We start from the raw sequence: 27,947 nt of genomic DNA, 5'->3' as shown, positions 1-27,947 counted from the left end.
CTTTTCTTTACATTTTACATAAATAATGTAAAGAAAAATAATGGTAGCAAAATATTTCTTTAATTGAAAAAAAAAATGTAATTATTTTGTAAAATTTTGTAAACAATTATTTTATTCATTCAAACAAAAAATTCTTGATCAAAGACAAAATTGTAAAGTAAATTTTTATGAATTTCTGATTTTATTAACATTATTCAAATGTTTTAAAAATACAGATAAAATTAATTTGTTAAAGGTTCGTAAGTTCTCATACTTTTATGGGAAAGTTCATTTAGATTTGAAAAAACCATTGCGTTTTTTGTACCTTTAAATGCATGAAACATTTTCGCTGATGTTTGACAACGACATAAAGAATATAATTGTGACGTCATTCTTTTCATTTTTAGACAAACATTTGCAGAATTTTTCTAAACAGTGATTTTAGTTAAAAAATGCGAAGTCTGTCGATTTACCATTATAATTTATTATTATTCTTTACAAAATTAAGTGTGTCCTGATTATTTTCTCGAATAGGGTTTCTTTTCGTATGAAAACGTATAAACTCCTTTTTTATTGTACAGGGTCAAGAAACTAAAAGTAAATCTAAAACAATATTTATTCAATTTTGCTGAATTTCAGGTTAAATCATAATTCTTTCCTTAATTTATTATTAAAATATATTTAAAGGAATAATTTTTAAATTTTAAAGATTAAAGACTTAATTCTATAACGTATAACAGAACTATTTATGTTCAAAATTAACTATAAAAGCTTATTGACTAAAACCACACAAGTGTTTTTTTTTTCTTTTCTTTTACAACAATTACTTTTAACTTTTTACCTGTTTTATGATTTTTTTGGGACTTGTAGATTTTGCTAAAAATAAGATTTTGTGAAGTGTTTTAAAAATAAAACTTGTGTTGCACAGTGTGATCGCGTGAAGGTGAAGCCGCAGCGACTCTTAAGTTGTTGTTTTGACGAGTTACAGCGACTTTTCGTCTATTTTCCAAACTTCTTTGTGAGTAAATCTTAAAGTAGAACAAACAAAATGTATTATTCAATAAATTTTGCTTGAAATTCTTTTCTTTTTTTTAAGCACAATAAATTAATTTAATTGCTAATTTTGAAGTTGGGTTAATTTTCTCTTATTTTAAAAGTACATTCAGAGTCTTCATTTTAAAAGTTCCGGATCTTTTATGATTAAAAATTATTGCTTATTAAAAACTTATTAAAAATTAAATTTAACAAAGGAATTTAAGAAATTTATTCCAAAAATTATGAGACATTTTTTTTCGCTGAAGTACGACGTTGCTTCACCACATCAACCACTCCTGCAAAGTTATTCTAGCCACGATGAGTGAGGAAGGTGCAAAAAGTACATCAGCAGCGACAGCGGAAGCAGTTCCAGCCAAAAAGCTCCTCAATGTGCTTCAGGAGAAGCTTTCACGAAAGGAATTTTTCTACTCCATCGAAGTAACTCCGTCTGATGCGACGCTGGATTTAACCACTTTCGACCACCCACCACTCTTTGTTGCCATCACGTGGATTCGTGACAACAATCTCGTGGCATTCCGTCGCTCCCCAAATGCCTGCCCTGCACTCCAAATGCTCCAGGAAGTCCGTGAGGAGTTTCCCGTTCTATCGCATCTTACGTGCTTTAATGTAACATCCGAAGATTTGGAAGGAATCCTGCGCATTGGAGAGCCAGAGAGTATTTTTGCTCTTCGAGGAGGTGAGGAATGTTTTTTTATTCTTTCACAAAAAAAAAAACTTCTCGGAAGGTTTATTTTAGAAATTTATGCCACCCCCTTCGTAGACTGTTCTGGCACGTCAGCGGAATTCAAGAGTGCCGCAAATTTGGTCGCGTGGCTACGACGGAAACTTCCTGATGCGACAATAGTCGTTGCCGGATATCCTGCCACTCATTTCCTCGCTACATCGCCGGACGATGATTTGCGGAATTTGCGGGAGAAAGTTGACGCTGGTGCGGATTTTATCATCACACAGATTACATTTTCTGCAGCACAACTCATTGATTTCGTCCAGAGGTGTCGTGGGATTGGTATTACAGCACAGATACTTCCTGGAGTCTTTATTCCGTCATCCTTCAAATCTCTGCAGTTTGTCACACAGTTGGGACACATTGTCCTGCCGGAGGAGCTCTGGGCGACATTCAAAGGACTCAAGGACAACGACGAAGCTTTCAAGGAAAAGGCACTGGAAGTGGGTGAAAAGTGGATGCGGGAAATCTTGGCAGAGTGCCCGGATGAATTTGCAGGATTTCACATTTTTACGTGGAATAATCTCGAGATGGTAACGAGGCTAATTCAACGCTTCTCAACCTCATCACCTCAAACATGAGGACTCTTTCATTTTTTTTGGCAATCACCGACATTGTCATAAAAACCTTAAGAAGCATTATTCCATAAAAAAATATATTGCGAGAGATTCTTGTAGAAAATTGGCCATCATTTGCATCTTCTGGCTTCTCCGCAGATTGCGAGGAAAGTGAAAAATCTACTCGTGAGAGAAAGGATCGGGCAAATGTGGCGGAAAATTGCAAAGAATGAATTGTAAGACATTCTCAATAAAAATCGACATTAATCAAAATTGCGGGAGTTTCAATAAACTCCTCCAAATGTTGGCAAATGCTGAATAAGCTACCAAGAGATGGGAATAACAAATCATTTCCTGAAATTTCTCAAGAGAGAAAAGACTTCTCAGCTATAAAATGACTTGCAACGTTCTTAGTTTTGCCAAGAACTTTATTATTTTATTTTCTTAAAAATTTTACGTAAACAAATAAATAATACTTGGATTTTTACGAGCTTTAAAAGATTCTACAAATGTCACGAGCAGATAAAATCGCATCTGTGTTAATCACAAAAGATTAAGAAGAGGTCATAATTTTTTTATAGTTTGATAAAATAAAAAAATCATTAATTAAATAAATAATGGGCCTTATTCAGCGACCAAGAAACCCTTGAAATCTTGGAAAGTCCCAAGGCCCAATTAAATGTAAATAAAAGGATATTATGCACAAAGTATGGGCCAATTACCAAAATCGAAAAAATAGAGAAAACAATTTTGACCCACACAGTCTTGTAAGGAATCAGAAATGGATAAAGAATCGCTAAAAATATTCACCATTTTCCACTGGGATCACAAAGAAAACAGCCAATAAAGTTTCGTATTTTCGTAATTTTTGAAAAAATATTTTATTTTACAATTTCTGGTGCATTTTCTAGCAATTTTTGCGTTTTCTTTCCATTTTTTTTAGATCTACATCTTGTGAGCATTTCTTACTATTTCTTTTTGAACTTTTTGCCGTTTTTGGCGTTTTTTGACATTTTTTTTTGCACTTTCTGAAAAAAATTTCGCACTTCCTTCCACTCCATTCTGCACCGTTTTCTACTTTTCTGTGTAATATCCTCCAATTCTTTTGTGTATGGGAGGGTCGGGCTAATAAAGTCACTTAAGGTTTTGGGAAAAGCCTAAAATATCATATTTCCTAGCTAGAAAGAACAAAATGATCTAAGAAAGAGTTGTAGGGCAAGAAATATCCTAAATAATTGAGCTATACATTTCGCCTTATCTGTTTGGGAAATATGATATTTTGAGCTTTTTCTAAACTCTTAAGTGACTTTTTTAACCCCGGTCTCTCCTAGTCTTCTCTAATTTTATTGAAGTTTCTCTTTCATTTCTTTTCTTGCAATTTTTTCAATTTTTTGCACTTTCTTCCAATTTCTTTTACATTTTCTTCTAATTAGTTGGTATACCACAATCGTGGCATACCAAGTATTTTTCTTGTATTTTTGCTCCTCTTTTTTTTTACACTTTCCTCTGATTTATTTTACATTTTGTTCTAATTTTTGTTGTCCTTTTACTTCGCTTTATTCTTCAATTTCATCCAAATTGATTTGACCCTTTTTGCATTTTTTTTCCACCTCCTCGCATTTTTTTTTTTGTTTGGAAGGACAACTTCCTTTCAAAGTTTTCTTTAAATTTTAATTTCTTTTACACCTTCTTATTACAATTTGCTGTTTATCATGCTGATTCTGCTTTCTTTGAGTATTGTAGAGCTTCTTTAGGTTATTTTGTAGTTCAATTTTTAGCCAAATCGTGGCAAATATTTTTCCAATTTTATGGAAATTTCTCTATTCGTTTTTCTTCTTCAAAATAATCCTTTTTCTTTTATTCAATCATAAAAATCTATTTGATGCTATTCCTTTGAAATATCTCCTTCAAAGGCATATCATTGTGAATGAATTTTAAACAAGATTCTCAAATGATTGAAAAGTCTTTAAAAGGAAGGAAGTATAGAAGAAATCTCTCCACGAAATGTTCATTCCAATAAATTTATGGTAAATACGGAGAAAAATTCAAAATAAATATTTCTTCATCGCATTAGTTGAATGTTCTTTTGCGATAAGAGGATGTTCGTACATGAAAATGCTTTTCATTTGTACGCGGGAGGAATGTTCTGCGCGCACAAGAGTCTTGCATATGTGGGTTACACACACGGAATGGGATGATTGAGAAAATATCAAGGAGAACCGGAAGCATAATTTATTCGTTTAATGTTTTGCAAATTTTTGTGGTTTTGTGATTGAGCCAAATGGCTCTCCATTGAGTATTTTGGTAGAGGGAGAAATTCCTTAAGAAACGGATGTGGTTTGTGCGGTTGTAATTCGCCCAAATGTGTGTGTTGTGTGTGCTGAGAGCGAGAAGCTGGCCGTCTGCCAGGACATCCTGTAGACGTCGAGCCGGATCTCCTTTGGCGCGCGGCAGAGGACAGGTGTCTCAGTGGCGACATTTAGCAGATTTGGGGGGATGCATTTCGGTGGGGGGGCTACGATGCGTGGATTTTGGATGGCTAATGCGCGCGCAACAGTTCATTCGCGCGAATTTCGTGCTTTCGGCACTTCGGTGTCTCTGGGCTCCACTTCGTCGGGGATACCAACAAGACAGGCAGGCAGTTCTGTGTCTGCTACCCAGAAATCCACAAGTCACGCGTACAGCCTCCACCCACATCCTCACAGAAGTTCCAAATCAACGTGAAGATTGAGAGGAGTACGTTTCTTTTCATTTTTTTTCTTCAATTTAATCTTTCGCCGCTCTCCCCGAAGAGTCCACCATTTGGCGGACATCTCATTGTTCCATTGTAACCCTTCACGCGGGGGTGTAGCCCCAATCTGTACCCGCGTGTTTTTCCCGCTGCAATGTGAAGCTCTCCGTGTGCGTTATCTCCCCAAACGAAGTGGGAGCGTCGATGTGAAAATAAAAAAACTTTCCGCCCCGTGCAAAAAAAATCTCACAGCGTGGAAATTGCGAGTGAAGAGATTTTCTTTTAATATATATATAATTTTTCTTTTTATATATGTACATACATAGCATGTAGAGCTCAAAGTGCAAAGTGTTTGATTTTTCGAAAGAAGAGTGTTGGAAGAAAATAATAAAAAAACGAAACACCCCCTCAACGGGGAGGGTGCACAAGTGTGTGTGTGTGAGTGTGTGTAAGGGAAAAGCTCTGGGAAGTTTGCAAAATGTAGATACGACTACACCCCGTTACGACCGCAACTGAGCCATATCGTTTTGTGTGATAAAAATTCCCCCGATTCCCATCAAAATTCGCTGCAGTCGGCATCCCCGGACATCCTACATTCGCGTGCGTGGGGCCATTTCGGTGTGTGTGTCTTCTGAGCAAATCCCAAGGAACAGGTGAGCAGTTATGGGCCACAAGAATGTTTTGACTCCATCCACTCCCGCTCCCTCCGTGTTCCCCACATCCCACGAGGCCCATTGAGGTGTTTTATTTTGAGATTTTTCCTCCGGCATTGTGTTTCAAACGCACCCGTTGTTCTGCCACACCGACAAAATCTATAAATATTTCAACAAAAAAGAACTTTTCATAATATTTTTGGGGTACACACCGAGTCTGTGTGTCCCCATGGCGTCGCTGGTGAGATGTGTTGTGTGCCTGTCGGGATGGGAATCATCTGAGAGGAAGAGAAAAACATGGAACTATAATTAAATCCAACGAGGACTGGAATTCAGCACCATGTTCTCCCTCGAGAGTTATTTCCCATTTTTGCCATAGAGCATGAGGAGGAACTCCCCGTGCGTTGCTCTGCATATTTTATGCGGGAGGAGACTCCTTGTGCGGAGGCTAATCCCAGAACCAGAAGAAGAGACGCAAAACAGTGGCGAAATTCTCTTTCACGGGTCGTTGGTGTACGGATGAGTGGATTTTCTCGCTCGTCAAACTCTTCCAGTAGTTGATTTGAAAAATTTCACAGCCAATTTTCTGCCAAAAAACCTTCAACAGATCCTTGATGGAGTTTGGCCTGTCCTTTTGCTTTTATTTCATTTTCTTTCCTCATTTTCTTAGTTGCCTAAAAGTGTCTGAATTTCCTGCGTTTGGGAGGAAAATCTTATTCAATACAGTGAGGTTTCGCTGTAGGGTCGTAACTTGATTCAAAGGATTCGAAGTATTTTTTTTTTTAATTTTAAGCTTCACTATTTATCCACTTCCAATATACTTCTGAAAAGCTCTTTAATATTTTTCTTCTTTAATGTATATTTTTAAAGTCAACAATTTCTTCATAATTCTGCTGATTTTTCTTATTAAATCTTGAGCTTATTCCCTAATAAAATTAAGACTTTGAAATTCATTAGCTTTGAGAGATGAACACGTATCATCTTAATATATAAAGCTGAAAATGTTTGTTTGTCTGTCTGTGGCACATGAACTCCTCCGAAACGGCTGGGCCGATCTTGATGAAATTTGGTAGGGGGGTAGAGGGGGTCAATACGAGTTGCAAGCGCTATATGGGATTCCGCCCCAACCCCCCTTTATAGCGCCCCCACAGAAAAATTGATTTTTTCCCATTTTCTACCTGTTAAAGGGTCAGATAACGGGATTTTTTTATTTTAAAAACGAGGTAAATTGTCGCTTCGCTCCAATTTTCCTCGCCCCGCTTCGCGGGGGGTTTTGCGCTTCGCGCAAATTTTAGAGAGAAAAAATTGTGATGATTTATAAGTATGATTGGGCACACCTATCAATCCCAAAGAAAAATTTGCAAAGAGAAGAAATCATTTTCATACAACATTTCCGGCGCCAAATTCAAAAATTCGCAAAAACTGCATGAGAGTTATATGGAGGCTACCTGAAGGGGGGCTTCGGGGGGAAAATGGATACGGCCACTCGAAACCGCCTGTTATAAGGAGCCTCTGTGCCAAATTTCATCGCGATCGGTCAAACGGTGTAGATTTGTATAGCCGAACACGACGGAAGATTACCAACAAACAGACCTTTCTTTATTATATAGATGGAGAGTTCTCATCAATCTCAAAAAAAAAATTGCAAAGAGAAGAAATCATTTTCATACAACAGTTCCGGCGCCAAATTCAAAAATTCGCAAAAACTGCATGAGAGTTATATGGGGGCTACCTGAAGGGGGGCTTTGGGGGGAAAATGGATACGGCCACTCGAAACCGCCTGTTATAAGGAGCCTCTGTACCAAATTTCATCGCGATCGGTCAAACGGTGTAGATTTGTATAGCCGAACACGACGGAAGATTACCAACAAACAGACCTTTCTTTATTATATAGATGGAGAGCATTCATCAAACCCAAAGAAATAAAAAATTGCAAAGAGAAGAAATCATTTCCATACAACATTTCCGGCGCCAAATTCAAAAATTCGCAAAAACTGCATGAGAGTTATATGGGGGCTACCTGAAGGGGGGCTTTGGGGGGAAAATGGATACGGCCACTCGAAACCGCCTGTTATAAGGAGCCTCTGTGCCAAATTTCATCGCGATCGGTCAAACGGTGTAGATTTGTATAGCCGAACACGACTGATTACCAACAAACAGACCTTTCTTTATTATATAGATGGAGAGCTCTCATCGAACGAAAAAGAAAAAAAAATCAAAGAGAAAAAATCATTTTCATACAACATTTCAGGCGCCAAATTCAAAAATTCGCAAAAACTGCATGAGAGTTATATGGGGGCTACCTGAAGGGGGGCTTCGGGGGGAAAATGGATACGGCCACTCGAAACCGCCTGTTATAAGGAGCCTCTGTGCCAAATTTCATCGCGATCGGTCAAACGGTGTAGATTTGTATAGCCGAACACGACGGAAGATTACCAACAAACAGACCTTTCTTTATTATATAGATGGAGAGTTCTCATCAATCTCAAAAAAAAAATTGCAAAGAGAAGAAATCATTTTCATACAACAGTTCCGGCGCCAAATTCAAAAATTCGCAAAAACTGCATGAGAGTTATATGGGGGCTACCTGAAGGGGGGCTTTGGGGGGAAAATGGATACGGCCACTCGAAACCGCCTGTTATAAGGAGCCTCTGTGCCAAATTTCATCGCGATCGGTCAAACGGTGTAGATTTGTATAGCCGAACACGACGGAAGATTACCAACAAACAGACCTTTCTTTATTATATAGATGGAGAGTTCTCATCAATCTCAAAAAAAAAATTGCAAAGAGAAGAAATCATTTTCATACAACAGTTCCGGCGCCAAATTCAAAAATTCGCAAAAACTGCATGAGAGTTATATGGGGGCTACCTGAAGGGGGGCTTTGGGGGGAAAATGGATACGGCCACTCGAAACCGCCTGTTATAAGGAGCCTCTGTGCCAAATTTCATCGCGATCGGTCAAACGGTGTAGATTTGTATAGCCGAACACGACGGAAGATTACCAACAAACAGACCTTTCTTTATTATATAGATGGAGAGTTCTCATCAATCTCAAAAAAAAAATTGCAAAGAGAAGAAATCATTTTCATACAACAGTTCCGGCGCCAAATTCAAAAATTCGCAAAAACTGCATGAGAGTTATATGGGGGCTACCTGAAGGGGGGCTTTGGGGGGAAAATGGATACGGCCACTCGAAACCGCCTGTTATAAGGAGCCTCTGTGCCAAATTTCATCGCGATCGGTCAAACGGTGTAGATTTGTATAGCCGAACACGACTGATTACCAACAAACAGACCTTTCTTTATTATATAGATTTTTCGGGGTACCGTATTATTCATCCCCCTACTGATATACGCCCTATATTTATAGCTTAAAATAGTGTTTGCTCACACGTGATTGGGGGCTCGGGTTGACTAGTATAGTATATGTAACAAAATAACTTTCTTTTGCAATAAAATATTTTGTTTGTGGAATCAATTAAAAAGTTTCAAAGTTTCACAACATTGAAAAGATCTCAAAAGAATTTATTAAAAAAAAGAAACTTTTGAGATAACTCCAACTTTTAATTTGAAGAAGGTATTATGTCTCTCACACGAGGAAAAGAATTAGAAGATGTGGGAGGAAATCTTTCAATTTAAACAATTTTGATAAATTTTTTAAATCAATTTTTTAATGAATTTTGTTATTTTTTTTCTCTACTAAAAGATAAAATTTAAATCCAATTTAAACCGACTGTTATGATTTTACTAGCCTAAAGCAAGATTAAAATATTGATAATTTTGTTTGAATTAATAAAATGCTTACAGAGCTTTAACTGATAAAGCCTACAAAGCACTGAAATTCTCCAAAATCATTAAATGCAAATTTTAAAGATTTTATCTGAATATTTGTTTTGAAAAAATATCAAAAAATGTTTTTTTTTTCAATTAAAGATATGTTTTTTAAGAAGTAAGTTGCATTTTTTTTCTAAATTTCAGTTCTTAAAGTTTATGTAAGAAATCCATTCACAGTTTTCAATTCTTCCATTGATTTTTTAAATCGCGTGCTTATTATTCTCATTCTGCCTGTAATTTAATTTAGTTCAAGGTTTATGTCAAGATTGTTTACTTCTTAAGTGATTTATTGAGAAACTCTTCATTTTTCTGTAGAATTTTTCATTGTCTTTCTTTTTTCATTCATAAGAAATGTAAAAATATTTCTTCAATGAAAGAAAATTCATTTGACAAATCTCTCAATGATTCCTTGTATTTCCCGATAGGAAATATTCAATTTAATTAATTAAAATACAATTTCCCTGGTACTTTACAAACTTGTTGGATAAACGTTCATTGTTTTAAATAGCAGCTAATATGCTCTAACAAATTGAACAGTTACATGGTACACAAATTCGTGTAGATATCAACAATTGGGCTTTGAAAGCTCCAAACTTACCTTTTGTATACCTACGTATATAGTTTGTGAATCACAAATGGCCCCCACGAGTGAATCAAACAAAGCATTAATTTAGATTGAATTTCCCGAGATTTTCCACAGTTATTTGATGCTACAGCACACAGTGAGATTTAGCTTTTTGCGACTTTTCATTAATTTTAATTGATTTCGGAGACTTTAATCATCTTCATCAGGTCTTTAAAGGAATTTTGGATAATTTAACTATCTTTTTTGTTGAAAGTTTGAAGAAGTCTCATTCCATTTATTTAATTAATTTAGATTAGGGGCTAAGAAAGTCACTCAGTCAGTGGTTTAGGAAAAGTTCAAAATATCAGATTTTTCCCAAAAATATTTCCCAGGAAAATTTCTGATATTTTATAAGCTTTTCCCAAAACCATTGTGTGACTATTTTACCACGCTCTCCTCTACATACAAAAGTGGAAAATTAGCAATAATATTTTTCTAACATTTGGAAATTAATAATTAAAAAGAAACATTTACGCGCCACGCGGAAATTTTGTGCTGATGTTTTGCATTTGTGCGTAAATACACAAAAATTTATCGAACAGACCGCATTCATAATTCAAAATTTTATCGTTTCCCAATAAATTGAAGAAGAACATACAGAAAGTGGTTGAAAAGTGTTAAAATCTTGATTATTTACCCGCAAAAAATGTGAAGAAGTAAAAAAGTGTTTGAGTGGCAAAATGAGAGGCCAGGAGAAGATCGTACAGAATAATAGACTGATAACTCAACAATTCATCACACACTTCTTGTGAGTTTTGTGTGAAGGATGTTCAGTTGAGTCTCTCATCCATCTGTCAGAAATGGGTTCTATTTGTGTATTTAAAGATCACATTCTTCACAACCCATGCTCTGTCTGAGTTTACAAACATACACCCATTGGCTTTTATTAACCCCACTCGCTTGTTCATTAGAGGGAACACTACACAACACAATATTTTTGGGGCCAATTCAACAGCTTTTCTGCCCATTTGGCACCACACATTTTGCAGGGAGAGAGAAGTTACAAAGGCACACAGTGCAAAGAGGAAATTAGCATATTCTGACTGTACACAGAGTATATATTTCACAACGTACGAGTAACTAAATAACTTCCTCATGTTGTCGCACTCTCTTGAACCATCTTTTTTTTTCTCTGTTTGCATGCGCATACCCCATCCCCCTGGGAAGCTTTTGGGGGGTGATTTTTATCTAAATTGCCAATCTGGCTGAACTTTCGCGTGAAGGGAGCTTTTTTTTACGAGCTATATATTTCCTTCAATTTGTCCATCCCATTGCAATTTACTGTCCTTCGGTGTTTATATTGTGGGTTTAAAATTTCGTACATAACAACAACCAATTGCCATCACCAATCTTCGATTTTCACTTTACACACGCTGTGCCATAGAGTGTTCACAATCACTCTTTCCTGCTACACTGGCTGTCAATCGGAAGTACAGACAGGAGAACAAGATTCATCGCTGAGGAATTTTTTGCTTTTGAAGGCTTTTTTTTGTGTAATTTGAACCATGGCCTATTGACAGGGGAATGAAATAGGAGTTGTTAATTTGGTTTTTAGAGGAAAGAAAAATTTTCCCCGTGAAAGGGAAATGTTGTGCGGACAAGTTAGTATTTTGGGCAACGAATTCTATTGGCCTGGTGAATGGTGCAAAATGTAGCTTTCTGTGAAAATGGAATTTCCATGCATTTTAAGCTTACAAAGAGAGCAAGAGAAAAGGGAAACCTTCATATATTCTAACGTGCTACTATTGGTACTATATACCCTCCCCTAAATTCCCTCATCATTCAGCGTAAAGTAAATTGCACTGTGCAGTGAATGAGACAGAAATGCAATTCATTTGCAGCAAATGAATCACTGCACGTCTGTATGTTGGGTGGTTGAATTTTCTTCTTACCATTGCTATATATTTATGTAAGGGATGGTCACGTTATTTTGGAAACTCGGGGACTTTCAAGAACGATTTTCAAGCCAATTTTGAAACCAAGAATTCGAAATTTGCTTGCACTCTTGTTAAATGGCCAAATACTGATAAGAATTCAGTACTTTCGATTTAGAAAATAAATTTTTGTGCTCAAAAAAATTATTTGAAATTCTCACATTTTGGCCATTTTGTTCCTGTAGAGTTTCCAAAATAACGTGACCATCCCTTAGGTAATCTATGAGAGAAAAATTAATCAAATAACTACTTCGTGTGGCACTGAAACCTCAAGCACTTCCAATATTTAAACAACACGCTGTCATTTGGCATTTTCAAAGGGGAACTCCGGATGGGGGGAGACAAAAGGAGCAGCGTGATGCATCTTCGATGGTGTTTATTTGTACAAAGAAAACCACAAATAAACACTGTGGCAAAATTATTTCGGTCCACGCGGTGGTATCTTGCAAAATTATCGCACCAGTGAGACTTTCAGCATTTTGCCGTTTTGCATGGAGATTAATTGTGGGAAAATCATTGCTGGTAATGAATGTATAATTTTAATACGGTCAGGGGAAGTTTAAAAATGAACAAGCCTGTCATTTTCCCCGCACCTAAATGGCGCCTCAATGCCAAATTGGCAATTTTCCACGGACGATGGGAGTTGAGAAAAAAAACTCCCGTGTTAGGGATGATGGTGAGAACTTGTTGAGAGCTAAAGGGTAATTTTTGCTAAATTACTCAAGTGAACATTTCTATTACAACGTGGAGAGAATATGGCACAAAAAGTTCATAAATTGATTCTTAATCTTCGCCTTTAATCCACTTATTCGCTCTCACGGTGCTCTTATAGTTTTTTTTTAATAGCAAAATACAAAGCTGGGATAATTTCATGGAGGAGATTTGAATTTTTAGATTTTAGAATTTTCCTTTAGAAGATTTTTTCAAGCAGGAAAAGTTGCGTTCTTTAACATTTTTTTTTCTTTAAAAAAAAAAGCTTTAAATATCACTTTAAGAATGTTGCCGTTTCAATAAGAATTTGTTGGTTTGAATTTTAAATAAAAGTAAATAATTCTTCAGTGAGGAAAAGGGAAATGTGCTAAGAGATTTTCAATTTTTATTTTCCACGATTAAATTTTATCAATGTTGAAACTGTTGTGAATTTCTTACTCCATTCAAAATTAAATACGTGATGCCATCAATTTTCTTAGACTTCATGAATTTCCAAATAGATTCGTTTCCTTTTTGCGTCCTCCCCCCGCCCGAACGGGAAAAGCTTTTTATGTCACAAAGAGACAGCAATGGCACAAAAAAAGTTCTGATGGAGATCTCAATGATTGCAGAAAGTGGATTCTGTGGCAATTTCAATTATTAATTGAACATCAACAAAAAAGTCCCCCATTGTGCTTTCGACGGGGCGTTGAAATGCTGGCGCAAACACCCCCCAAATAGCACCCTCAATGTAGCACCCCTGAATCACAGATAATATTCGTGATAAATGGCGTGAGCTCTGAGAGTGCGGGGTTGATATTAATACATGGTAGACAATTTTATCTCTCTCTTCCGCATCACTTGGTGTCATTTCCACACGATTTGGGTGTATGCAGAGGTGCTCCTTTTGCCCCCTTTTCGTGCGCCTTCCCCATCGAGGAAATCCATCCAATGTGCCACCATCTCGTTTACCACACACACACACACCAAAAAGCCTTCCATCATCCACACACCCCGCAGCATTGAATTGTTCAGTGAAAGATCACGTGCGGTAGGGATGTTTGCAGATTATGGGAGCAACTAAACTTTGACAATTTAACTTTCCCTAGGAACACCATCTTGAACCCATTGGGTTGTCCCTCTCCCCCCAATTGCCGATGGGGGGATGAGTGTCGTGCGGAAAATTGCTTTTCTCTTGCCAATCGCAAGTGTGTCTCCTAACGGCTTTTCACACCACAACTACATACACACCAATTTCTCACATCATTATAACGATGCAAATCCATTTGAGACAATCTCCCTCTCAGTTTCCACCAACATGCAACGCAAATAATTTCATCATAGAGACTACCATGAAGCCCCAAAGATTCAGGGAATTTCCACCCCTAAAATCTCATGAAAGTTTCCCCTTTGCAAATTGATTAGCAATTAATTGTTGAGCTCATGAAGAGCTTTTAGTGGGGAGGTTGGACTTTCACTTGAAGGGGGAAGTATTGCAGCAGAAGAGAAACTTAACTTGAAATTAGATTTCAATTTGTTTCAAATGCTGCATTTTATGGGGGATTGTTTGTGGAAGCGTTTGTGGTATTTACGGGGACAAAATACAATGAGACTTTTTGCTGCAATTCTGAGAAGAGATTCTTCAGCTTAAAAGCTCTATAAATTTAAGCTCAAGAGGAAATGGAGGACAAATAATAGAGAAGAAAAAGGTTTAAGGACTAAAAGGGAGGATGTATTCCCTTAAGAATACCCCTAGGTACACCCCTGTTGCTAACATAAAAAAATGTGGATTTTCAGAAAGGAGACAAAAAGGAGAAGAATGTTTCTGAAAGTTCCTTTGAAAGTTTACACACAAAAAGAATTTTTGTTGTGCAGTAAAAATTCAACCCCTTTGACAGTGTGGAAAAATAATTTGGATGCAGCTCATCGAGAGAGCACATTGGAATAAATGGGGGGTGGATTTTCCACCCCCTTAGCAATGTTCTCTGCCATCATGGAGATGTTTCCTGTGCACAGTGCGGTGTTCCCCAGGTGCACAGTCATTCAGCAAAAGCGATAAAATATGGAGTGCCGGAAGAAAAATGATGTGTCCTAAATATTTAAATCATCATATCAATTCTCACCATGTGTCAAGATTGATCTCTACATTCACCATCTGTGCATATCCCGTTAAACATTTTCACCTGGACTTTTCATCACATATACATATATTACTCTAAAAGCTTTCCTCTGTCGTTGTTTTTTTTTATCTACTATTTTTGAGAGAAGCTCCCATGTCCCTTTGGTCCTTTAGAAACTATATTTTTTCTCCTCTAAAAACCCTCTAGAGGCTCTAGAGGTTTTTTTTTACCATCAAGAGAAAGTTTTCAATGAAAAGCTTTCGCGTGAGCTTTTATTCAAATTTTATTATTATCCACCAATTTGTGTAGCTACTCCCCAATTGTAATTATCTCCCATCCGCCCACCCATCGCATAGACTTTTCACAACGATCACAGGGCGGTGAAAAGTTTCGTAATTTTGACTTGGACGCGGCATAAAGCTCCCAGGAAAGTGGGGAAAGCGGTGCTTTTTCTGTGTGAAGAAAAACCCGAGAAAACTCCCTGGAAATATCATTTCAATTGGGTATAACTTTAAAACCACCCGAACAGCACACGGCGTCGCGGGGGATGATGGAGAAAATGATAATTGTGGAAGATTAAAATTTATATACATTTGGCCGTGTGGAAACTTTTCACTCGCACACCACCAGCAAAATGAGATTAACAGAAAATCTCCACGCGAAGTTGGTAACTTTTCCACGAGGCAAAATTAAATTGTCATTCTGGCTTCTGGTGTGTGTGTGCCCGATGGGATACCATCAGCGTGCCCCCGTCCCAACATGGATGAGACATGCCAATAGGGCATATTATCTAGGGCTGATTTAGGGGCAGTTTAATTCAACGCTTGAGTGAGATTATGATCAAATTAAACGCGCTGCCATTTACAGCCACAACTTTTGCCTTCCGGGGGGGTGCGTGGAGGGATGTGATCGTCACAAATATCGGACAGTTTGATTAATTAATCAAATGCGTGTCAACTTCATCCCCAACACCGAGGCCGGGGTACATAGGTTTATTTTATAACCTCCCCAATCGACCACCAGTTACTCCATTGTTATGCATCAATTGTTTCGTTTAAGAGCAATATTGATTAATTAGTTCACTGTAATACAAACTGAATGGTTCAACCCTAACTCATAAACACCACAAATTAAATTAGGGTAATATTTAATAAAAAATTTATTAACAAATTGTAAATTTTAATTTGTAATAACTATGAAAATTAAAAATAATTAAAGAGCAAAAAAAATGTAGATGAAGCTGGGGTAAAATGGTGCACTTTTGGGGGCTACAACTTTGTCTTAGACAATTTCTTCCTATCTCAACGCGAAAAAGCTTTTTCAGTCCGTTTTCCAAACCCTTATCCAGTTTCCTTTCTGCCCAACCAAACAGAAAAGTCAAACTTTCTTTTTTTAAAGATAGGGCTGTTTAATTAAATTATTTTTGCTTATTTTTCGCCTTTATTTTCCTTCTTTTAATCAATTAAAATTATATTGAAATATCTCAACATTTTTCAAAATTCTCTTTTTTATTAATATTTTCTTTCAACATCCTAAAAATGTGAAATTAGATCAGAATTTTTCAAATATTTCCGAGGAAAAAACAAAAAAAACACCCCCTAATTGAATTAATACAGAATAATATATAGCAAAATCTCGAAAGCTTTGTATAATATAAACTTTTTCTTTCAACTTTTTTAAGTCTAAAAACACAATAAATATATCCAAGAAAGTATTGCCAATTAGTTTTCTTGCAGAGTCACTAATGAATACCCCTACCCCTTTATATGTATGTTTTTGACGGCAGCTTGTCGTCACGATTAATATAAAAACTCATTAAATTCTTTATTGCTATAAATCGCACACTAGAGTGGAACAAAATTTCACCCCATTTCACCTTGTCCTCCTTTCCTTTCCCACCAAAAGCTCCTTGTCATTACGCAAAAGGTGTGACGCTTCGCATGAGCTGAGCTGTCTGTCGGGAAAGTTGGTTTCGGGGGTCGGTGGGTTGAGATGGGGATGGGTTGTTTGGGGGGTTGTGAACACAATCAATGCGTGGTAACGTCAGGAAAACTTACCCTCAATTGCTAATGAGAGTTGATTGGTGTTTATGCGTGAATATGATCGCCACATTTAGACCTCCTTTTTGGGGACATCCCCCATTTTCGATACAATTAACAATGCCTTTTGTGGGGTCACCCGCCCTCAGACGTTCTCTTTCGCTCTGGTGTTTTCTTGTTTTCTCCACGCGTGCACCACCCTCATGCCAATTAGAATTTCAGCCAATTTATTTTTGGGGTCGAATATTTTGAGGGGAATTTTCACGAGCGGAAGCTTTCTGTAAGCTCCCGAAAATGGTCAGCACGTCATGAGGCTTTGGAGGGAAAGAAAGAATAAATATAGACGCAGCTTCTTCGAGAAATTCTAAACCTCAAAATTGAAGACATTGTGGTGCGTAAATATATTGAGGCGGTTGGAAATTTATGCAAATTGAGAGTGTAAAACCTTCGTCATAAACAGAGCCATTAATTAGGGGGTGTGTAATTCAATTAGGTGGCACTTTGAGGGAAAATCCTTGGAGTTTTCTGATAAATTGTCACTCCTTAGGCTGCGCAACTATGGTGATACTTCACATACATTTTCTATGTAGCTTTACGGCAATGTATGAACGAAGCTATGTTGAGGAACATTCACCAATGAATGGAAATCAATGGAATATGAATAAATTATACGTTATGTCGAGAAAGTATGCATGAGAGCTCAATTTTACACCTCTTTTTGCACAGAAAAAAAAACACAACATATGTTTATCCACCTCACAGCGCCCTAAGGCTGTGAAAGGGAGGGGGGTGATGGTAACCTGTGGGGATATATTCATAGTCAATAGGGTGGGAACAGGCGTAGCTCCCGGGAAAATAAACACCTCCAGGGGGATGTGGTGTGGGAACTTTTGCAGTTTTTGCGAGGGGTTTAAAGAAGCAAATTCAGGTGCAAGAAGATGCCTTAAAAGTTTACTTATTTTTTATTATGTGTAGCGAAATAGATACTTGTTGTTGTTTTGAAAACATCATAGAAAATCAAGCTGTGAGAAAATTCTGAGAATTATTAAAGAAAATTGGCTCAAGAATTTAATTGTTTGAAGAAATTTATTCTAAATCTATTTATTATTTAGAGTCAATCATGTTCTTCGGGAGGATTTATAGGATAATTGATAGATAGATAATAGATTTATAAGATTCTTATTCTAATTACAACATTTCGGAGAGCTTTTTAGAGCTTTTTTTGCACATACATGCATACATTAATGATTAACTTACAGAACCTGCAAATATTTAAATCAATATAAATTGTAGAAAATTTTAGGAAGTTTATTTCATAAACAATTCCAGAAATAAAATTAATTTAATTTTCTAGACAAGATCTTTTTGCTATTTGCTATTTGATGATACGTGTTTTTGAATATAAAATGTCAATATTGTAAAATCAACATCTCAGATTACAAGAGGCACAATGTATTCCCAGCATCAGAGGGTGATGTCATCCAACCCCTTTTACAGCACATGCAGAATAAATTTGCACCCAAATTTCCCAGAAGCACCTTCATGGAATACAGAAAACACAAAAGATCATTCACCTGGGACAACTTGAGGAATTTCATAAATATATAAAATATTCAAAATGGTTTTGTTGAATTATTTTTGAGGTTAAAATGCCATGAACTTTGGGAAAATAATTTCAATTGCACACACTTTTACATACGTTATACCTCTACAGTGCTTGTTAATTTGACCGAATCGCGATGCTTTTAGTTTGATTTTTTATCTTTTATCTTTGATTTTGTTTCTCGGGAAATTCTAAAAGGAATTTTTCGGTTCAATGAAAATTGAAATTTTTCTTATATAAAAGCTTTTCACAGAGTTAGAATTGAGTCATTCTACTTTATTTTTTCTTTAAAAAAACCTCAAAGTACAGAAAATTCACCGAAAAGTCAATTCAAAGTGTCCTAGACAAAGGACTTTTTTCACCAGGCGCCTCCACTTGACTTATATAGATTTTTCTTTACGAAATTGTTGCACAATTTTGAGATCAATAGATTGTCTTTTGAACTAAAGGAGACACACAAACATAGAAGGAAAAACTACATGATGGACATATTTGTTCATATCAATCAATGTTGACTGACTTAACTTCCTTTGTTGCCCTTTGAAGAGAATCTTTCACTCTCTCAATGAATGGACGTCTATCGCTCAATTCATCAAGTTCTTTGGAAAAGTTTCAACAAACTGCCTTTAGAGGACATTTTGCGGTGAGAAAATCAATCTCTTGAATAATTTTAAGGGTAATTTATTAAAAGCAAAATATATAGTTCAAAATTAATGGATCTTTCCTTGTATATTTTGCTTCTAAATTGATCAAAATTGCCTCCTTCTCTGCGAATTCCCAACTGAATTATTGACAACTGCTTCGCATGCAGCTCTATGTAAGCGTTCCACGAACTTTCTAGTTAAGGGAATAAATAGATTTAATTAAAGTGTATATGTCCCCGGGCTCTTGGCAAATTTTATAAATAGACAACCAGCCCATATAGCAGAAAATTTAACATTTTACCCAGAGCTGCTGCCACAGTAATCTTGTGCATCAATATTTTCTCCCCACTGGTGCGCATCATTTGGAGTGGTTCTCGTGGTAATTGCTTTGGATATTATTATTAAAATTTACCCAGAAAATTTCCCAACGATGAGGGGCTATACGGACAGACAAGTACTCAATAACAATTTTCTCTGCATTTTCACACGGAATTACAACAATTCTCTTTTACTACTTGGGATCTCTCCCCCTCCCCCGCATGCCGCACACAGAGAGCCCCACAGAGCCACCCTCCAGCCCGTGGTTTGCCTAAACTTTGGCACGCGGGTTTAGAAGGGAGGAAATGTGCGGTCACAGGGTGTGTGCTGGCGTGCGCAGAGTATCCCTTCACAGTGAAAGAAGGGCCGGAAATGTGTAGAAATTGTCGTCTATTGAGGGGTTTGTGAACATCGTGACTTTGAAATGTGATTGAGCGAGTCACAAGAAGAAACTTTTGACTATGTACGTGAAAAGCTATAACAGAGAGGGATTCCAACTGAATATGCCATCAAGATTGCAAGAGTTTTCCGAGGGTTTTCACATTGAGGGACCTCTATCCGACAGGGAATTATGTGTGTGGGGAGAAAATAATAAATTTCAGGGGGTGGAATGTGGAAGAGATCAAGGTTTTTATTTAATGTTTCTGCCCTCAGTACAATTTTCTTGCGAAATTAATGCTATAACTTTTGCAAAATGTGTCAACTTTAATTTCTTTTTTAGGCTAAAATTACTTTTTTTGTTCTTTCATCCATTCTGTGCAATATTTCTCCATTTTCCTTTTCAAAATTTCATTTCAAAAATGCTTAAGCTTTAAAATTTTTATTTTATTATACAGGGAAGTAATATGAGAAACTAAAACTAGATATTTTAATGCATTTTCCTCGATTAAATCTCATAATTTTTACATCCCACACACCATAACAACCCTCATTCAGCGTGTTATGTACAATTCTCCAATGAAAGATGATTATGCGAGGAGATTGTCGGAATCGTTAAGTTTGTAGAAGATAAATTCTCTGCAGTTTCGCATAAATGTTAACCAACACACACACAACACTGTTTATAATTCATTAAATTTATGAATTGTAAATCTTATTGTGAATCAACCACCCCCCCATGGCATGAATGGTGGTTGCAAAGCTTTCACGTGCACGGCTCCATCTTGTAGAAAAAAGGGGGTTGGTAATGTTGCAAAGAATGAGTGGAATATTGTTCTTCCACCCTTTAGTGCTGCCATTTTTCATCTCTTTGACCCAGTTAATTCAATATAATTGCTGCTTTGAGATTATTAAATTACTTTCCTCACCACGAAATCCACTCTTCATGCGCAATATATATATTTTCTAAACTTATATTGCATTTTCTCTCTTGCAAAAGCTCCTCACGTGGTAACTTCAAAAGCTGCACGCGGAAATGGGTTTATTTGAAAATTTTTAACAAAGAGAAGCGCCAATTTGAGTTTTTTTAAAATTAGATGAAAAGCCTTTTAAAAAAACACATTCATTTCTTTAAAGCTCTTGCAAAAAAGCTCTACTTGCATGAGGGATTTATAATGAAAATTAATGAAAATAATTTGGTGCTTTAGAGGACAAACTTTTGGAATAAGGGTGCAATGTTTTTGCAATTCAATACGCCCCCGTTGAGTTTGTATGGGCGGGAGGGTGACTGCCTGTGCCAAACTACTGAAATTTATTCACTTGCTCTCCCCACTCCCCCTTGAGTTGTAATATTTATAAAATACACGACATATAAAACTTTTTGTTTGCAATTTATCGCTATATACATCCTCATAATGGGGATACGAGGGTAAAGCTCTGGGTGCCATTGCTGCCGAGACATTTATCGTGGTGAATTCATAAATCTCCCTTCCTCTGTCTCTCTGCAATCCCCCACCGATAAGGGCTCCTCTTTCACGCACTCTGCCACACTGCTGGCACATAAAGACTGTGAAAAAAATATCTTCAGATTGTCACACACATTTATATTCATAAATTATGGATCGAGTTATGATGTGGGCTTCATTGGAATTTCCGCGCGATGGTGGAAAGGATCTCTTTTTCATGCTTCCTCTTTTTTTTGCGTGCCAAAAAAAGTAAACCCACAGCAGAAGCCACAAACACACACCCCAAAAAAACTCCCTAAATCGTGTCAGAGGATTAAATTCGACTGTTTTTTTGTTACTACCATTCCCGGCTACTCGTTGTTTCCCTATCTACTACACAGTAAGCCCTAATTGGGGGTGAATTAATTTTTAATGGATGCAGTCGAAAGTTTTTAATGAACCCACTCATTTTTTAATTAAACTCATTGCGCTCTTCTGCCCATAAAATTGATCTTTTTCCACCACTCATTCTACCCCGTAGGTCGCCCGTGGGGCCTCATCCAAACTGGCACATCAATTTTGGTTCTCATCCTCCGGCTACATCCCACCCGGAGCTGGTGGATCGTCCAGTAAGTGCTCTTCACTTTTCTATACTCCCTTTTTCTGTGGTAGATTAAATGTTTTTAGTTTTTTCTCCCAGAAGCATTATTGTTTAAAAGAGAGTTGAAAGAGTTTCAACAAAGATTTTAGATAAAACTTTCTGATTTTTTAAAGAAGAAATAAAGAAGAAATCAGCAAAAAGGAAGAAATCAACTCAATCTTTATTCTAGAAAATAAATTTTAAAAAATATCTCACCAACTCTGATGGTGTGTAGCATTAATTAAACTGTGGAAGGAAGTAAAAGATATAAATCTCTATGATGCTCTAATAATGTTAAGAATGTGTCGTGAAATTTTTGCAATATCCCGGAAGTTTTCTTCAAGGGAGATGGGTGGTTAGAAGAAAAAGAAAAAAACCATCTCGATGACAAACAGTCGGAAATTGCGCAAAAAGAAGGAAATCAGTGAAGAAGCGAAGTGACGGAGATTAAAAGATAAAGAAGCGATAACTAGGGATAAAGCAAATTGTGCAAAAATAATAACTCGACGCCATAGGAAGCGCAAGACGATGGATTTTCTGCAGAAATCACAAAGATTCTTTTTTTGCGTGAGGAGAGGGGAAATATTGATGTGTGCGGGAAATTTGGAGAGCTTTTGCATTGAGAGAGCTTTTTTCGTGTGTGTATGACTTCTTGGATATTTTACAGATAGCAAATCAGCACAGACGGACGAGGAGAAGCAACGAGAGCGCCAGAGAAATGAAAGAGAGCAACAGAATGCTCAACTTGAGGCGCAAAATATAAAAGTAAGTCAAATAACCAGGCGTCTCCACTGTCGAAAGCTCTCTCTCCCTCTCTTGCTATACCTTTAATATTTGCGCTCACAGTTGGAGAGAATTTCCTGCATTGAGGGAGCTTTTGAAATTTCTCTCCCCTCTCGATTTGAGAGCGTAGAGCGAAAGAGAGAAAGGGAGAGAGAGAGCTTTCTCACTGGTAGGGAGAACGATTAAAAACAGCCAGAATGAATATTAGGACACGTTTTTTGACCTTCTCCCATGTTATTTCTCTCACTGGGCATCGCTACTTCCGTCCCCCTCTTCCTGCAATGGATACTTCACACACGAAGAGAGAACGCGATGCTCGCGAGGCGAGACAATTGGACCTAGAAATACGACGTCAGCAGGAGAGAGAAGCTCGCCAAGCGGCACACTTGGAATCCGCCCGCAAGAAGGAACACGATAATCAAAAGCTCCAAAATCAAAATCAGCAATCATCCTCGCAGGTTCACACGCAATTGCCACAGCAGGCATCCGTGAAGGGTGTGGAACGTGGCACAACTCCAAGAGCGACTGCATCCTGTGAGAGAACACTGCCAGCGGACCTGAAGCCGAGCAAGAGTCACGAGAGGAAGTCGCAGACTCCGCCAGATCGAACTGCATCCTCCTCGGCGCCAGACCATACAGGAACGGACCGTAGGGTGCATCAAGACGGAAAGAGTGACTATCTAACGAGCGGAAGTAAGGTAATGTAGCCCAAATTTTTTTTTGGGGTTTGGTGGTGGTGTGGGGGCAGGTCATGCCCGACCCAATTTATTGGAAAATTGATGGTGATGGTGTGAAAAAGTGCCAAAAGCAATTGTGTAGCATCCACAAATCCAAAATCCCCAATTAATCCCACAATATTTCAGTGTCAGATTGGTCCTTAGTGTGTACTTCCCACTACGAATGAAAAAAAAAGTTGAGGAGGGCATGGGTGGGGTAGTCGAAATCCCCATAATACAATATCTCACTGAGCAATCGACACACAAAACCCACCGGGATTCTCAATAAGCAGCTCAATTTAGGGAGGATTTGGGGATGCAACGTGTGTGTGTGTGGGGGTGGTATCAGGTGTGGGATTTCACGTGCTTTTTTCACCTACTTTCAGGAGCGTACAAGCACGACCCCATCACCGCAAACCGTGACGGCAGCACCCACTCATGTGGCGGCTGCGACAATTCCAGCAGCCGCAGCATCCATCGGAATCATTGCCGCCCTGCGTGATGACTCCACCGAAAGTGATCAGTCAATAACGTACTCCCAGTCTCAGTCTGAGACAATCCATCGGTTGATGTAAGTATCCTTCTCTCTACAACCATTAACTTTCACCCCCTTCCCTCACGCCCAATGAGCTGGAGACCCTCTAAGCGAACACAAAAAGCCTCCTTCACCCTCTGTGCATTCAGTGAGTGTGAGGGAGTCAATAGAATCATCCCCTGGACAGATGTCCAACCATACGGCCCTCAGTCACGCCAATGTATATCACCCCCAACCTTCGACAAGTACTTTTTGTGAATGGCACACAACAGACCTGTGCAATAAATCCATAACTTCTCACGGAGCTTTCTCACACACACACACAGAGTGACACTTCTGGGGCACCCTGTTGCCAAAGCTCATGCCATCTCGCTCCATCGTGTGGATAATGGGGGAAAAAGGAAGTGTTGATTGTAACGTGTCTTCTACCGCACTGCAGATGTGGAGCAGGGTGTTCCCGTGACGTAGGAAACACCCTCACCCATCCTCTCAACACCCCTCCCCACTCTGGGTCTAGACTGATGCGGTGCAAAATTAGCAATTGCGAAGAGCTTTTGCCATGCACTCTAAAGCTCTACTTCCTGTGAAACTTTTCACACACAAAGAGCAAGAAAAAACGTGCGCTTTTCACAAGGGAAATGAAAAAGTGTGGGTGGGTTAGGTATTGAGTATTGAGTTTCAACTGTAAATGTAAGAAACTTTGCAGAATGCTTGTCCTATGAGAGTTTTCCTTTCAAATTCCCTTTATTTTGAATTTCCACAAGAGATAGAAAAACTGATAAAATAGCTTTTGAAATTAGAATCTTCTAAAAACTTTGAGGTTTTCCTTATTTTAGTTCATGGCAAGTTATTCAAAAGTTTATTTGATAAGAAGAAAATCAAAGTTTTCTTACGCTATTTCTTAACATTCTCTTTTCATTCGTAGTTTTAGAATAATTTTAAGACTTTTTGAAGTTTTTTTGGAGTAATGGGAATAATAGAATAAGGAAAAGTCCAAAAAATAAATGAAAACTGGAACAACTTCGGTATATAACAAGTTTTTGCAAAAAAACTGAAGTATTTGACTGAATTCTAAGAACTTTTCCAGGAACTTCTCTTTTTCCCAGATCAATTTGATTTATCTCAAGGGAAAAAAGAACTTTTCAAGCTTTTCCGAATGACTTACGTAACCTACTCCACCCTGATCTTTCGTAAGAAAAAAAAGAAAAGGTTAAAGAGCATTACAGTGATGTTAATTACCTGAGGAAGGAGAAAAGTATATCCGAAGGTAGATAAAAAAAAAGCTCCAGAAAAGCTCTCCGTACTTTACTTTTCCATAAATATTTCAATTTAATGAGAAAACCTAATAAATTTTTCATGATTTTCAATACGTTCTTTTGTTTATGTAATTTATAAGCATAAAAAAATGGTAAATGATGCTCTAAAAATGAGGTATAATTTCATTGCCGTGTAGTTTATAACTTTTCGCATATACAAATGCGCTGGTAAAGTTTGGAACGGGGTGCGCAATTGATGAGGAAGAAAGTTTAGTTTAGTTAATTTACACATATAGTGCTACCTACATAGTCATTAAATTTGTTTTCCACCATGTTTATCGTCCAACTTTTGTACTTATTCGCCCCGTTCGGTGTATATATAGTGCAAACAAAGGAATTCCCCAAAGTGCATTTCATGCGCAACTCTGGAGCTTTTGCTCCAAAAATGAAAACTTTCCCCTTCGTCTCTTTCTCGCAGCGCTCTTGTGGCACACATTGTACCCACCCCACATACACACACACACACCTACTCTGCCTGGAAAATATCGCAATGCAGTTTTCTTCTCACTTTTCATAGCCCATTTGACCAAACCCCATTGCGAGTCGCTTTGCCTCCTTTATTTTTTGGGTTCGTCACTGACCCTTTTGTGTATACGTCATCTTGTATTCTGTGCAGAGTCTTCTACTTGCCATCCTCCACTGCCCAAGGAAATGACATGGCTTTTTATTGCACATTTTCTGCTGCTCCATTTCTCTACTTTATACTTTTTTCCCACACACCATCCCCCGCAGAACCCCTCAAAGAACCACCCAAAACTATATAATAACCCTCCTCGCCTTCAGCACGAAATACATCAAGTAAAGAAGAAGAGTTTTCATGGATGGAAAGGAAAAATTGTCTATGGCATATTTTCTTCTCAATTTCCAACTCTCACACCCCCATTCACACCAGAAATGGAGACGCCTGGTGGTTTGCTTTCAATTCCAACCATCAACAAATAAGCTTCGAAGCAATTTCCAAGTGTGATGAATATCTATTTACATAGATTGCTATCTCTCAGTGAAGGATGCCATTTGAGCCCCCCTAAGAATGGGGCCGCATGTGTGTGTGGGTTGAGAAATAAAATCTAAAAATGGTTCTGTATACCAAAGGAAAACTATCATAGTCAAAATTCACCCCGGCAAAAACATCATCACGTTCTTCGGTATCATTTTCCAGTATATTTCACGCGAAGATGCGGGATGGCCTTTTCCGCATTTTCATCTCCCGCATGCAAAATTGTGAGACTGGAAGTTGTACACAAACTTTAACTCCCTCTCATCCCTTCCATGTCATTCGTTCATTGAAATGTTGGCGAAATATTTTTGCTGGATTATCCGACAATCTTCCATCCATCTCCGTGATCCTTCTCCCTCGTGCTATGATGATTTTCTCACAGGAAAAGCATCACAGAGACTTTCATCCTTCTCCGTCATAGTTGAGGGGTTTAGAGCTAAGAGTATTTAATATCCATATAGGGATCACATGATGATGAGACATAAAGCTCATTATACTCTTGCTTTTTGATTACTTTTCTCCTACTTTTAATTTCGTTTCAATTTATTTCTCTAAATCCGCGTATAATTTGTTATGTAATTAATATTCTATGATTATGTTTCTCTTTATTTTTCTTTCACTAGTTAAGCGTTGATTAATAAAATCTTTCTAATTTTATTAAATTTTTTCAACAAAATCTCTTTAATTATTTATTTCATAATAAAAGCTCATAAAAGCTTTTTCCTCTGCAGTAACCCAGTTTTTATACGCCTGGTGTAATAAATAGTTATGTAAATTTTAATTGACAATTATCTCGGCTGCCACCGAATTTTTATATGTTTATAGATGCGTAGAATTTTCCATTCAATTTTTCCTCATTTGTGAAAAAACTTTTTGCAAAAAAAATGAAATTATGTAAATTAAAAACATTTTTGTTTTTTTTTTGGTACAAAAAATTTATTTATCTAATTTAGAATAAAATTTAGAATATCTAATTTAGAATTTGTTAGAAACGTCGCGTAAAAAAATAATTTCTTTGTATTATATGTACCAGTATTTAAAATATTAATATGTACCTATTTGTATGGAATTTATTATGTAGAATAATTTCCCAAACATCCTGGAAAAAATATATTTTTATTTAATTCTTCTTCATATTTTTGTATAAGTTTAATGACAAATCTCAAAATAATATTTTCCAACAAATAGCAAACTTATTTTCACTAATTTTTCAAATTCAATTTATTATATAAATCATTGGTGTTGGAGTTTCAGCAAATTGGGAAAATATAAATGAATTATACTTTCCAAACATACCCCCCATCCCCATACCATCCAATTCGAAAAACTTTCTCTGAACTTTGAGTTATGGTGCGACAAAAAACACAAAAGGAATAGAAAGCATAAATTTTCACCACACATCACTGACTTTGCAATATGTCACAGTGCTACATAGCTATATATGGAGGAAGAGCACACAAATCGAGTTTGTAAATAGTTTTTCTCGTGTGTGCGGGAGGAGCCGAATTTCCTCCAAAAATTGCTCCCTGTTCGCGTTGGTAGTTGTCAATTTTCCCTCTATGTAGAGCAAATATTTACTCTACGAGTCCATTGTATCCCATTCCTCATTAATCCAAATCAATAAACATC

The 27,947-nt window shown here is 37.2% G+C and overlaps 2 protein-coding genes across 4 annotated transcripts; both read left to right on the top strand.

Moving 5' to 3' along the window:
• The first annotated feature begins 284 nt into the window (after nt 1-284).
• Nucleotides 285-2,589, top strand: LOC129796850 (methylenetetrahydrofolate reductase (NADPH)). 3 transcript variants are annotated; one of them, XM_055838967.1, is made up of 4 exons: nt 285-618; nt 908-997; nt 1,281-1,711; nt 1,772-2,589. In XM_055838967.1, the coding sequence occupies exons 3-4, from the start codon at nt 1,333-1,335 to the stop codon at nt 2,338-2,340; spliced, it is 948 nt and encodes a 315-aa protein (XP_055694942.1). In that variant the 5' UTR covers nt 285-618; nt 908-997; nt 1,281-1,332; the 3' UTR covers nt 2,341-2,589. The 3 variants fall into 3 exon arrangements, with proteins under 3 accessions (XP_055694942.1, XP_055694941.1, XP_055694944.1); XM_055838966.1 differs by lacking the exon at nt 285-618 and having other exon boundaries at nt 847-997; XM_055838969.1 differs by lacking the exon at nt 285-618 and having other exon boundaries at nt 866-997; nt 1,796-2,589.
• On the top strand, nt 2,546-27,688 carry LOC129786966 (uncharacterized). The gene is made up of 6 exons (XM_055822233.1): nt 2,546-2,552; nt 5,684-5,700; nt 21,873-21,960; nt 22,639-22,736; nt 23,057-23,452; nt 23,857-27,688. Exons 1-6 carry the CDS (start codon nt 2,546-2,548, stop codon nt 24,043-24,045), a joined length of 795 nt encoding a protein of 264 aa, XP_055678208.1. The 3' UTR covers nt 24,046-27,688.
• Nucleotides 27,689-27,947: the final 259 nt, after the last annotated feature.

This window comes from Lutzomyia longipalpis, chromosome 1 (assembly GCF_024334085.1).
Source record: "Lutzomyia longipalpis isolate SR_M1_2022 chromosome 1, ASM2433408v1".
Taxonomy (NCBI): Eukaryota; Metazoa; Arthropoda; class Insecta; order Diptera; family Psychodidae; genus Lutzomyia; species Lutzomyia longipalpis.
This window is presented reverse-complemented; position numbering and strand designations above follow the sequence as displayed.

Bases quoted from the DNA above. Each gene is read 5' to 3' on its own strand.
- LOC129786966 (XM_055822233.1), top strand. The intron at 21,961-22,638 runs GTAAGTGCTCTT...GATATTTTACAG, and splicing joins CGGAGCTGGTGGATCGTCCA to ATAGCAAATCAGCACAGACG. The intron at 23,453-23,856 runs GTAATGTAGCCC...ACCTACTTTCAG, and splicing joins ATCTAACGAGCGGAAGTAAG to GAGCGTACAAGCACGACCCC.
- LOC129796850 (XM_055838967.1), top strand. From the start codon at position 1,333: ATGAGTGAGGAAGGTGCAAAAAGTACATCAGCAGCGACAGCGGAAGCA. The intron at 1,712-1,771 runs GTGAGGAATGTT...GGTTTATTTTAG, and splicing joins TATTTTTGCTCTTCGAGGAG to AAATTTATGCCACCCCCTTC.